Source organism: Rhincodon typus, chromosome 18 (genome assembly GCF_021869965.1).
Source record: "Rhincodon typus isolate 14 chromosome 18, sRhiTyp1.1, whole genome shotgun sequence".
Classification (NCBI taxonomy): Eukaryota; Metazoa; Chordata; class Chondrichthyes; order Orectolobiformes; family Rhincodontidae; genus Rhincodon; species Rhincodon typus.
This window is the reverse complement of record NC_063349.1, coordinates 21,448,712-21,461,479: the sequence shown is the minus strand read 5'-3', so window position 1 is coordinate 21,461,479 and position 12,768 is coordinate 21,448,712. Positions and strand designations below refer to the sequence as shown.

General features: G+C 41.9%; 1 protein-coding gene across 1 annotated transcript in view; it reads right to left on the bottom strand.

Moving 5' to 3' along the window:
* Positions 1–12,768, bottom strand: part of LOC109920177 (voltage-dependent L-type calcium channel subunit alpha-1C-like) — a 656,132-nt gene that overhangs the window by 8,156 nt on the left and 635,208 nt on the right. Inside the window, exon 49 of the mRNA XM_048607862.1 lies at positions 451–729. Within this exon, the coding sequence (XP_048463819.1) occupies positions 451–729 (279 nt within the window). The remainder of the gene's footprint in view (positions 1–450; positions 730–12,768) is intronic.

Here is a 12,768-nt window from a genome sequence, read left to right as displayed (position 1 = left end):
AGAAGAAGGGTCTAGACCCGAAATGTCAGCTTTCCTGCTCCTCTGATGCTGCTTGGCCTGCTGTGTTCATCCAGCTCTACACCTTGTTATCTCTTTTTTTTTTAGCTGTTGTTTGGCCAACCAGTCAGTTAGACACTCCTCTCCAGAGTCCCTCCTATACACTCAAATTCTGACAATGTTTTAGCATATTTGAGATGTTGGATAGTATCTCTGCTGCAGTTTCAAAGGTCATGCCACTTTGATACCTGAAATTGTGATTTTTCTAACAATTTTAATTTTTTTTTTAGAAAAAGCATTCGGAGCTACAATTGCTCAACTCAACTTCCAATTCACAATAGCAAATGAAGAAAGCAGCTGTTCTGGTTACTTCATGTACAAGAACAGTGAGGCACTTCTGAAACAAACTGAAGCAAATAATGTAGCCATCTTCTGTCACTACAGGGTGCTTACATAAATCATCTCATCTGCAAATTCCTTGTCACTTTTTTCACAGTCCTGCCCTCCTTCTGTGCAATCTTGCACAATATTCTGTTGCTGGTAATCTCTGCAGTTCACAAAGGGTAACAGATTACCGTTTGGGCTACCCTTAGCTTTGCCATTGAGCAAGTTGCCTGCTGCATTTTCCATCTCCTCGATTGTCATATCGCAAGCATCTGCAATTTCATGGGCTGTTGCAGCAACAAATTTTGGGTCTTGTGCGTATCGACCAAGCCCTTCTGAGATCAGGACCTATTTAAGCAAAAAGAAAAATAGACATTACCACAAAAGGCTAATACATTGACCATAATATGTTTAAATAATATTGTATGATACTTTGAACGTTGTGATCTATTGCATCTTGAAGAGATATGCATGCACTACACAGTCCAACAAGGTGCTACACAAAAAATGATTTAATGGCCTTCCTTCACTATTTACTGTGTAATATTTTCTTGAACTGCTGGAGATAAGAAATTGAAACAATGTACACTTTTGCATATCTCCAGAGCACCATTCAGAAAAAAATCTGAGTAATGTCTGTACCTAATGGGTTAAATTTAAGTGCCAATGGTGAAAGCCAGTTTGAATGTTCCAGCAAATTCTGGAAACCCTGAAGCAATTCAATGACTATAATTAATTAATTAATATAATTACAGTAGCCTGGCATTGGGGCTTCCTTCCCTGTAAGGGTGAAGATTCCACCTCCTGGATCATCTAGGAGGTCAGCAACACACCTCAATCTGAACGGTGTCTCCAGGTACGGTGACCACTGATGTTTAGCTATCTTGAACCAACAGCCATACAGGAGGCCCCAGAGGATTCACCAGGGCTGGTCAGGCAGTTCCTGATAGTCTGAGGTGGGATGCATAAGGGTGGAGCGGGAAGGAATTGGTAGGTGGTGATTGTGAAGATGAGGATTTTGCGGTGGTCGATGTCACTGTGTACCCAATCAGGAAGGCCATGCACATAAACCTTCAGGAAGGCTGTCAACATTTATTGGGTAGCCTCCCCTGTGGTAAAGTGCCCCTGCATTGCTGAAAGAATAGTGTGATGAGGCCTTAAGTGGCCATTAATTAACAGCTTAAGGGTCTCAATTGACCTCCAAATGTGAAAGGATGTCATTGATCTTCCTTTGCCCTGATGTAATGTGAGTGGACACTCTTCCTTCACCTTTCCTCTTGATTCTCTGCCCACATACCCCAATGTCTCCTATCCTTTTTCAGTTGGTTGGATTCAATTCCACTCACTGTCTGAGAATAATATCTACAACTTGTTTTTAATCTGCTGAAGAACAAGTTTAGCTCAGTGATTTTGTTAATTTGACAAATTATCTGAAATGTAAAAACCATTCAAGTAATGCTTGATAAAGACAATTCTGATGATGGGACTGGCTGGCCTAAAGGAATTGTACAGGTAAATGGAAGCCTAAATTATGTGATGAACAAATTGCTCCCTGATCTGTTTAACTATTTGATGTTGGACAGCAGCTGCACCTCCAGTGTGGGGTGGATTGGCCAATTCCTGCTTGGAATCTCTTGACCATAAGGTTAAAGAGTATGAAAGCTCCACCTTCTTTATGTTTAAGGTGGCAATGTAATCAAAATATAATATTATTCTTATAAGAAGCACTTGGATTCTAAAGTGAAGGAATGAAGTATAGCTCTAAGTTTGGAAAACAAAAAATGCTGGAAATCACCGTGGGTCAAACAGCATCACGGAGAGGGAACAAGCTAACATTTTGTATCTAGCTGACTGAGCTCTGATGAAGAGTCATCTAGACCTGAAACGTTAGCTTGCTGTCTCTCCATGGATGCTGCCTGACCTCTTTATGATTTCCAATTTTTTTTTATTTACAGTACAGATTCCAGCATCTGCAGTCATTTGCTCCTACATAGATCTAAGTTTGATTTGTATTTCGATATTTGGTGTGTTGAGTAGGGAAGGCCTTTTTGTTGTTTCATTATAGATTTGTTCTGTTAACAGTTAAGCACGTCTGGAGATTTGTTTTGTTTACGGGCATTTAAATTGTGGCTTTCAGCTCTTGAGGAGAAGAACTCTGGATTAGAGAGAAAAAAAATGTCTCCTGTCACCAGGCAACAATGTAAAAGAAGTCAGGTTGTTTGGAGATTGAAGAAGAGGTCCCTAACTGCAGAGGTGCAGTCTTTAAAACCAAGACAGAATGAGGAGGATGTCCTGATTGCTTCCCAGAAAACTCCAGAAACAGAAAGCTATTCAACCATTATAGATAAGATCATAGAAAATACATTCGTCTGGTTCTTGGGATGCTAACAAACATTTTGACTGATGGAGGAGAATTTACAAATGATGAACTTTGGGCATATGTGTGAATTTGAATATTATTGTCATGAATACCATAGCAGTAAGCCACTTCAACAAAGCTTTCTGTGAGACGAATCATGCAGTAATTGACAAGGTAAGATACTGGCTAATCAACCGAATTGCAAGTTGCCAATATCTGTGGCATGGTTGGTGCATCATAAAAATTAATTGTAAATGGTTCAGCGTTAGCCTGTACCAATTGTATATGGAAGGAAACTGAAGTTCGTTTCTGTACACTCTACAACGGTTCTCCTAACATAGAAAGAACAGTCATTAGTTCCATTTTCTTTTCTCCCCACTTCAGTGCATTACATGCTAATAGGAAAACTTTTTAAAAAGGCTAACATTTCAGAAAAAAGTCAAAGGGCTGTAAAATCACATTCAATATTCTGAGACTTTATTTCAGGTGATCTGGTTTATTTTCGAGAGAGGGACATAGGCAGGAGAAAGGTCTAGGAAAATCTTTTTTGTAAGATGCAATGGGAATCAAATAATGAAAGCTCATTTCTCACAGGTGATGGTGATGAATAACACTATCTGATATTGAAAACATGATAGATAATGAAGAGGCACCTTATGCATTGTACACATGCATTTTCTGAGGTAGAGATAGAAGAATGCTAGATGATAGATCCGTGATTAAATGCTGGTAGGGATACTAAAGGATTAGTTTATTTAAAGGCAAATACCCAAAGTAGGTTCCTAAGTGATGTACTGTCAAGTGTCAAATTACAGGAGGGATGCCACAACAGTGAGATGGGAAGGAAAATCTATTGGAAAATATAAAATTCGGTTGAATGTCAAGGATGATGTACAAGGATTGAGGGTCATGGACTGGAAGAATGGGGTATGAAAACAGAAAATAAGGAAGTGTTGCTTCATTTCCAATAATTGTTCATGTTTGAGGAAATGTTTAGGGTATGGTCGAGAAGACCTCAAATCTGGTAGACAGGGAATCTGAAGTTGTAACCCAAGTGAGTAGACATCGCAGTCTGACTAGACAGCACAATAAAATGCTTTTCAGGTCAGTGGGATTGAATACAGCTAAGAAGATAAAGGTTAGAGTGCATTCCCAAATACGCAGGTCCTTTTTGAATTTTCCTTTGGCCCTTTTAGCTCCATTTTCTTGATATATGTTGATATGTGTAGATGATGCAATTCTGAAGTGGCAAAAACAGAAGTTGCTGGAAAAGCTCAGCAAGTCTGGTAGCATCTGTGAAGAAAGAATCAGAGCTAACTTTTTGTGTCTGGCGACCCTTCCTCAGAACTCTGTTCCCCAATTCTGAGGAAGGGTCACCAAACCAAAAACGGTAACTCCTGATTTTTTTTCTCCACAGATGCTGTCCGACCTGCTGAGCTTTTTCAGCAACTTCTGTTTTTGTTCTAGAATTGAAACTGTGTGAGTTCAGCAAACCATTCGGTCTTTATTGCCAGTAAACACTCGAAACTCTGCACTAATCAGAATGTCTCTGAACTTCTGGGAAACAGCCCACATCAAAGCCAGCATTTTGAGTTTCAAACAAGAATGATTCTCCATTTTCCTCTCATTTGGCTTAAGACTGTAACCATTCTTTTCTGTTTTTGAACGGTACCATGCCTAGGGCAAGGAAATTAACATCAGTTCTAGTATTGTGTGTGTTGGAAATCTGCGTAGCTAAGGCAGGTGATGAGACACACTTTGCTTCAGGATGCAAAAGGAGTCTTCACATGCTCAGGTCCAACTTCCTGTGATGCTCTGTGGAATATCATACCTTCTACATCCTTTCTCAACGACTCCTGCAGCATTCTCTGATTTTTGTTAGTAAATCATGGAGTGGGGCAGCTAACTGTACACAGCTGTGCAGGTAGTAAGCCTCCTAGACCAAGGAAATCATGCTGCTCCATCCCTATCTGAGGCCAGGGCCGCCTCTACGCCTCTACCACTCATTGTCAAGAGAATTGCCTTCCTTGGTAAACAATTGCTCAGGTATTGTACTTTTGTCTGGAAAAGTTGACACTTCCAGGTTGACAATCAAGATAAACTCCAACAAGTAGGATGAGACAGCATCTAGTCTTGCAAGTGCCTCCTTGAATGTTGAGCTGAAGATGATCATGTTGTACAGAGGTACAAGGAGACATTGGAAATTAAGGTAACCAAAAGATGTATCCGTCACGTGCATGAAGACGGCAAGGACATTACAGAGCCCAAACAACATTCTTGTGTATTTATAACATCCCCTGGGGTCTATTTGGAATGCTGTTTTTTCACTAAATAAAAACCAAAAGAACTGCAGATGCTGCAAATCAGGAACAAAAACAAAGTTGCTGGAAAAGCTCAGCAGGTCTGGCAGCATCTGTGAAGGAGAAAACAGAGTTAACATTTTGGGTCCAGTGACCCTTCCTCAGAACTGATGGTGGCTGGGAAAGTGTCAGTTTATATGCAGAAAATAGGGAGGTGGGTGGGTTAGGGAGGAAACGATAGGATAGAGCCCAAAGAGAGACAAAGACAGTTGGACAGGCAAAGAAGTTGCTAACGATCAGTCTGGGAGGGTGAGAAGTTGTTAATGGGGTCTGTTAGTGACTAACAACAGTGGGTGTGTAATGGCAGGCTATTTGGAAACAAGGCCTGGTGTGTTGGGTGGGGGACTGGGACATGGTAGAATTTAGGCCCTAAAATTATTGAACTTAATATTGAGTCCGGAGGACTGTAGGGTCCCCAAGTGGAAAATGAGGTGTTGTTCCTCCAGCTTGCATTGGGCTTCACTGGAACACTGTAGCAAGCCAGAGACAGAGATTTTGGCCAGGGAGCAGGGTGGTGCATTGAAGTGGCAGGCAACAGGTAGTTCAGGGTCTTTTTTTGCGAGCAGAATGTAGGTGTTCTGCGAAGGGGTCACCAAGTCTATGGTTCGTTTCCCCAATGTAGAGGAGACCACATTGTGAGTGGCAAATGTAGTAGACTAGATTCTGGGAATTGCAAGTGAAGTGTTGCTTCACCTGGAAGGTATGTTTGGGCCCTTGGATACTGGGGAGGGAGGAAGTAAATGGGCAGGTGTTGCATCTTTGCTGGTTACAGGGGAAGGTGCTGTGGGGAGGTGTTGGGGGTGAAGGAAGTGTGGACTAGGATGTCCCAGAGGGAACGAGCAGAACGCAGACAAGGGAGGGGGAGGGGAATATGTGTCTGGTGGTGGCACCTTGCTGGAGGTGGCGGAAATGGCATCTGATGATCTTTTGGATGTGGATGCTGGTGGGATGGTAGGTGAGGATAAGGGGAACCCTATTGCTGTTGCGGGAGGGAAGAGAAGGGGTGAGGCGGAAGTGCAGGAGATGGGTCGGACCTGGTTGAGGGCCCTGTTGACAACGGAGCTGGGGAATTCTAGGTTGAGGAAGAAGGTGGACGTTTCGGAGGCTCCCTTGTCGAAGTCGGCCTCATCTGAACATATGTGACGGAGGCGGAGGAACTGAGAGAATAGGATGGAGTCTTTACAGGAAGTGGGGTGTGAGGATGTGTAGCCCAGGGAGTCAGAAGGTTTGTAATGGATATTAGTGGCCAGTCTATCCACAGAAATGGAAACAGAAATGGCGAGGAAAGGAAGGGAGGAGACAGAGATAGACCAGGTGAAAGTGAGGGCAAGGTGTAAATTGGAGGCGAAATTGATGAAGTTTTCCAATTCCAGACAAGAGAGGGAAGCAGCACCGATGTTATCAACGATGTATCGGAGAAAAAGTTGTGGGTGGGGACCGGAATAGGACTGGAACAAGGAATGTTCCACGTGCCCCACGAAGAAACCGGCATAACTAGGGCCCATTTGTTCAGCATTGGATAGCTGATCATAACCATGGGCAAAATTGAGACGGAAGAAATACTTTACATCTTTTGTGTACTTGCAATACTTCCTCAATCCTGGGTAAAGTGTAATTATCCTTTTGAGTCTTTGCATAGAGGTGCCTGCTAACCAATATTGATCCTTAGTTTTCCACCTTTCTTTCTCACAAGGATTGTACAGGACACAAACAAACTTGCTCTCAGATGACGCCTTGCACCAACGACTTCTGGAGGTAGCCCTGGACTTCAACCCAGTGATGGGGTAGGATCCAGCAGTAAGGAATCTTAGCTGGACAGTCATCTTTAGTCACACGTCTATGACTTCACTGGTCATAATACTGAATTTGACCATCATCGTTACGAAACATCCTCCTGTACTTGGTGAGAGTAGAAGCAAGTGTGTCTGTGTTTCCTTTCACTTACCAATGTCCATCTGAGGTTAGAGATAGCTTCTCCAGTCAGTCCGATATCCACAACAGTTGCAGGTTCATGGATAGGTATGGGCCTCCTTGGTTGGATGCAAACATTTTTATCACTGGGTAAACAATTTCATGGACCACAGACTTTTGCTTCAAGTCAGTGATCACGGTGACCTCCAGGGTTACAAGGTGGGAACTATGCTACAATTGACATGTAACACTCTGGCAAGGTCTGATGTTGATTAATTGGAGACAGCTGGCATGAGCCTTTAAGAATAATGATGTTGTGAGCAGATTAAAAATAAGTCAGATTCTGTCCTACCCATATAGTTTGAATGTTCTGTTTTGGGTTAATCGATATTGAACCTGTGTAACAACGTCAAAGATCCCTCTATGTCTGCTAACCTGATTATGTGCCACATTTTTGTCCACTCATTACCCCATCAATATCCACTTGCAGATTCTGTATGTGCTCATCACAACATGTATTTTTATCATCAGCAAATTTGATGTATTATACTTTGCCTGCTCCTCCTAATTGATTAATACAGGAAACAAATAATTGAGAGCCTCAGACTGACCCTTGTGGCACACCACTAATTCCATCTTTCCAACTTTAAACGACTGATTAATCTTGACTCTCTGTCTTTTAACAATCCTCAATCTGTACTAATACATTATACTCAAGACCATCCTCTTCAACAACATTTCAACAACTTATCAAATGCCTTCTGGAAATCCAAACTACATCTACTGGAACCCTTTGTCTATTTTGCTTATTATATCTTCAAAGGACTCTAGAAAATTTGTCAAACACTATTTCCTTTCACAAATTATGTTGATTCTGTTAAATTGCATTAAGTTTTTCTTAAACATCCTGCTATTTCTTCCTTGATAATGGACTCTTGCACCTTTCTGACTTTGTGTAGAAATATGTTCCACCTGCCTCTTCAAACGAAGTTACAAATACATGTTGTGATGAGGACATAAAGAATCTGCAAGGGGATATTGATAGGGTAATGAGAGGGCAAAAATGTGGCATATAATTAGGTTAGCAGACATAGAGGGATCTTTCAAGCCTGCTGCACAGGTTCAATATCTATCAACCCAAACAGGACCTTCAAACTACCTGGGTCGGAGAGAATCTAACTTGTTATTTTCAATCTGTTGACATCATTATTCTTAAAGGCTCATGCCAGCTGTCTCCAACTAGTCAACATCAGACCTTGCTAGAGCATTACATGTCATATCCTGTCTGTATCCTTGTTTTATCTCTGATAGTAGCCCCTTTTCCTGGTCTTAGCGTCCTATCTTTCCTCTGATGTGAACCCACAGTTAAAGAAAGATAGTTGAGGTTTGCCACTATTAATCCTCCTCACCTCTATCTGGATGTTCCCATTCTTCACAGATTCTGCTAGGCAGTTCTTCAGTATCCTGTGCCTGATCATTTGGAAGGAAGGATCCGGGAGAAGGAATACAATCAAATAATTTTACCAACTTCAGGTACATAGAAACCAGATCATCACCTTTTTGCTCGCTTGCACTCATAGAAATTTCTGTTGTAATGGTGTCAGGTTACTGCTGTGCCCAACAACTCTTCTCTGCAGAGAATCTTTGAGGTACTGACTTGTTTGAACACCTGTACCTCTTTCCCATATTCCCCATTAGGGTTTTCTGCATAGATATTCCATCATGAAGATGGCATGCTCACTTGCGTTGAGGCTCCTGGTCGCTGGAAAAGGCGGTGTCCTCAATCTAGCCTTTGTTCACTAGATTATCAGTTCATCCTGAATCTGTCCATCTTCCTACTTTACAGCAAGTCTAATATCTGACCAGACATACTACTTCTTTCCTCTGTAATATCATGGGGAGGCTCTGCCTAGGCCTGGCCTAAAGTTTCAAGTGCCTTCCCCAATACCTGAACTTCCAATGATCTTGGAACAGCTTCAGCTTCCCTCAGAGATATTTCCAGTTTCAAGTCCTCCATCTTAGCTAGGTACCTTCTAACCTTTGCCTGCCTGTGCTTGATGATTTGATGCTTGGGCTGTGGAATCCTGCTGACTTCCCCGGAAATTTAACATGAGATTTGAACACAGGCAGCTGAAAGATTATGAGCATTATGATATTATGAATTATGATTTGTTTTATTTCACTGGCCTCAGGTCACCAGAAACCACAAAGGAATATTAACAAACAAATAGTTACATTATTTGTATTTACATTATGTACATGGAATGACCATGTGGCTTGCATTAGGCTGAGGAATTCTTTTGTCTGCTCTCTCTCCCCACCAAAGACACCCTATCTTTCCAGTGAGAGGTCCGATTTTCTTTTTTTTCCCCCATTTGCCCTCTCTCACTGACACCACTTGCTGCTGAAGGTCCCATCGCATTCCAATGCTAAAATGCAGCAGCTGCAAAATTTGATTGGACAATTGAACTGGCTGGGCCCACAGACAAGATCTCATGACCTGATGTCTCAAAACTGGACACGGTCAAACAAAACATTTAAACATAGACATATGGTGAATTCAAGGAAATAAAATTGATTATTTTGAGTGATTTCTCTCAACAAAACCTCTGGGTTTTCAAATACAGTGGGAGAAAGTGGGAAATGTTGTTTCTCAGCTTGGGAACTGGAAAAGTGAGAGAAGTGAAAAGTAATCTGCTGAAATTCTTGCACACACTGAGGTGGGTAATGTATAATTTCTAACAATATTTTTGGTACCAAGAATATGTTGAAGAAACCATAATTACTGAGTGTTAAATAGATAATTTCTCTGAGATAATGAGCACTCAATGAAGTGTTACAAAGACGAAGACATTAAAATTGATACTTTGAGGTTGAAACAAATGCTAGAAAAAGAAATCTCAACTCAAATCAGTAGATAGCTTACCCAGTGGTCGAGTGGTTAATATTTGGCACTCTTAACTGCTGCAGTCTGGGTTTGATTCTAGGTCAGGGAATGACTGTTTATCCCTCTAGGGCCAAATGTCCATAAAAAGCAGCTTATTTCTGCATACCAGAACTTCAAGACAGTTGGAGGCAGAGCAAAGTATTGTGGCTATCACTATGGAGAAGATGCTAGGGACGCTGCAAGGTCTGAAGGTGAACAGATCACTCAGACCGTATTGACTACAACTTGGGATTCTGAAGGAGATAGCTGAGGAGATTGTGGAGGCATTGTTGGTGATCTTTCAGGAATCACTGGAGTCAGGGAGGGTCCCAGAGGAAACTGGCTAATGTAACATTCTCTTTAAGAAGGGAGGGAGATAGAAGATGGTAAATTATTGGCCAGATACCCTGACCTCTGTTGTTGGTAAGATATTTTAAGAGTCCAATTAAGGACTAGATTGTGGAGTACTTGGAAATGCATGGGAAAATAGGGCTGAGTCAACACGGCTTCATGAGGGGAGGTCACGTCTAATAAATCTGTTAGAATTTTTTTGAGGAGGTAATGAACAAGTTAGACAAAGGAAAGCCAGTGGTCCCAATTTATTTGGATTTCCAGAAGCTTTTTGACAAGGTGCCACACAGGAGGCTGCTAAGTAAGATAAGAGCCGTTGGTGTTAGGGGCAAGTTACTAGCATGGATAGAGGATTGGCTGACTGGCAGAAGGCAGAATGTGGAGGTAAAGGGATCTTTTTCAGAATGTTAGCCGGTGATGAGTGGAATTTCACAGGGGTCAGTTTTGGGGCCACAACTATTCATGTTAAACATTAACTAACTGGACAAAGGAACTGAGGGCATTGCTGCTAAATTTGCACATGACACAAAGATATGAGGAGGGACAGGTTGTGTTGAGAAGGCAGAAAGGCTGCAGAAGGACTTGGACAGGATAGGAGTTTGAGCAGATAGAATAAAATGTGGAAAATTTAGGTTGTGCACTTTGTTAGGAAAAATAGAAGTAAGGACTATTTTCTAAATGGGGAAAGGCTTCAGAAATCTGAAGCACAAAGGAGTTTAGGACTCCAAGTTCAGGATTTTCTTAGTGTTAACATACAGATTCAGTTAGCAGTTAGGAAGGCAAATACAATGCTAGCATTCACTTTTAGGTGGCTAGAATACAACTGCAAGAACGTGCTGCTGAGGCTGTAAAAAGCTCTGGTCAGACCACATTTGGAATATTATGAGCAGTTTTGGGCCTCATATCTAAGTAAGGATGCGCTGGCCTTGGAGGGACATCCAGAGGAGGTTTACCAGGAAGATCCTGGGAATTAACAGCTTATCAAATGAGAAGAGGTTGGGCTTCTGGTCTGTACTGTAAGTTTGGAAGAATGAAGGGGACCTCATTGAAACCTACAAAATATTGACAGGCCTAGATAGAATGGACATGGAGAAGACATTTTGACGAGTAGGAGAGACTAGGACCCGAGGGCACAGCCTCCGAGTGAAGGGATGACCCTTTAGAACTGAGATGACAAGGAATTTCTTCAGCCAAAGGTGGTGAGTCTGTGGCCCTCATTTTGACAGGAGGGGTGTGGAGGCCAAGTCCCTGAGTGTTTTTAAGACAGATATACATAGATTCTTGATTAGTAAGGAGATCAGAGGTTACAAGGAGAAGCAGGAGAATGAGGTTGAGAAACCTATCAGCCATGATTGAATGACACAGCAGATTTGAAGGGCTTAATGGCCTATTTCTGGTCCTTTATCTTATGGTCTTACGATGCAAACCATCAACTTGTCTGATTTTGTGTTACCAAAATGAAAACTTCCAGTGAGTTGGGGATCCTAGGAGCTGCATGATTTCTCTCTCTTCAGTAATTTCTTTTTATCTTGTCTGAAAGTGTGTACTTGTCAATTTTATGCTTTTTAAGGAAGAAGGGGGTAAGATACTGTTGACAATAATATCAATTGAGTATATATATTTGCTCTATAGTCCATTTGTGAGGGCAGCTGATACTAACCGGGGATAGATTAGGACATCGTGGTGCTGCAGTAGTGTCCCCACCTCTAAGCTAGAAGGTCCATGTTCAAGTCCTGCCTGCCCTGGAGGTGCAAGTAACATACCCAAGCAGGTTAATCTTAAAGAATAAGGACTAGTTTCCAGCTGGGAGAGGCTGTTCAGTGCAAGAGAAAGGTAGTTTGTACTTAGCTCTACGGAGTATAATGAACCTATGCGGAAGTCAGACAGGCTCCCACTTATTCTATTGCCAGAGGCATATTTACCAGAATAATACCTTGCACACCACCTCCCCAAGGAACTGCATTTTCTCTTTCCCACCTCCATCATTAATTCCCCTACTGGTGTAACCATCACCCTAAAATTGTATCTCTACCCTAGTGTTTCATTGTCTGTTATGAATTACTGTGATATTATTCAGTGCATCTTCCCTTTTTAAGAGCTACATCCTACTTTGAAGAGCAAAGTTTGGCTGCATCCATTACCAAAATACTTTTCAATTCCCTGCTGAGTGTAGAGGTACTTGGCAGCATAAAGAGGAGTGAGGCACACGTTCAGCTTTGCAGTATAATCATGTAAAGAGCTGGGGACAACAAATCTACATGTTCATCTCCAATGGAACCATCATGGTCTGATTGTAAATCCCAAATCCCCCAGACCCAAAAACTAGGCTAAGACAATTCTTAGCACGGCACCTTTGCAAATTAGAGTCATACAGCATGGAAGCGGGCCCTTCAGGCCAACTCATCTGTGCCAACCATCTTTCCTAAACTGAACTAGCCCCATTTGCTTGCGTTTGGCCTGTATCCCTCTAAAGTTTTCAT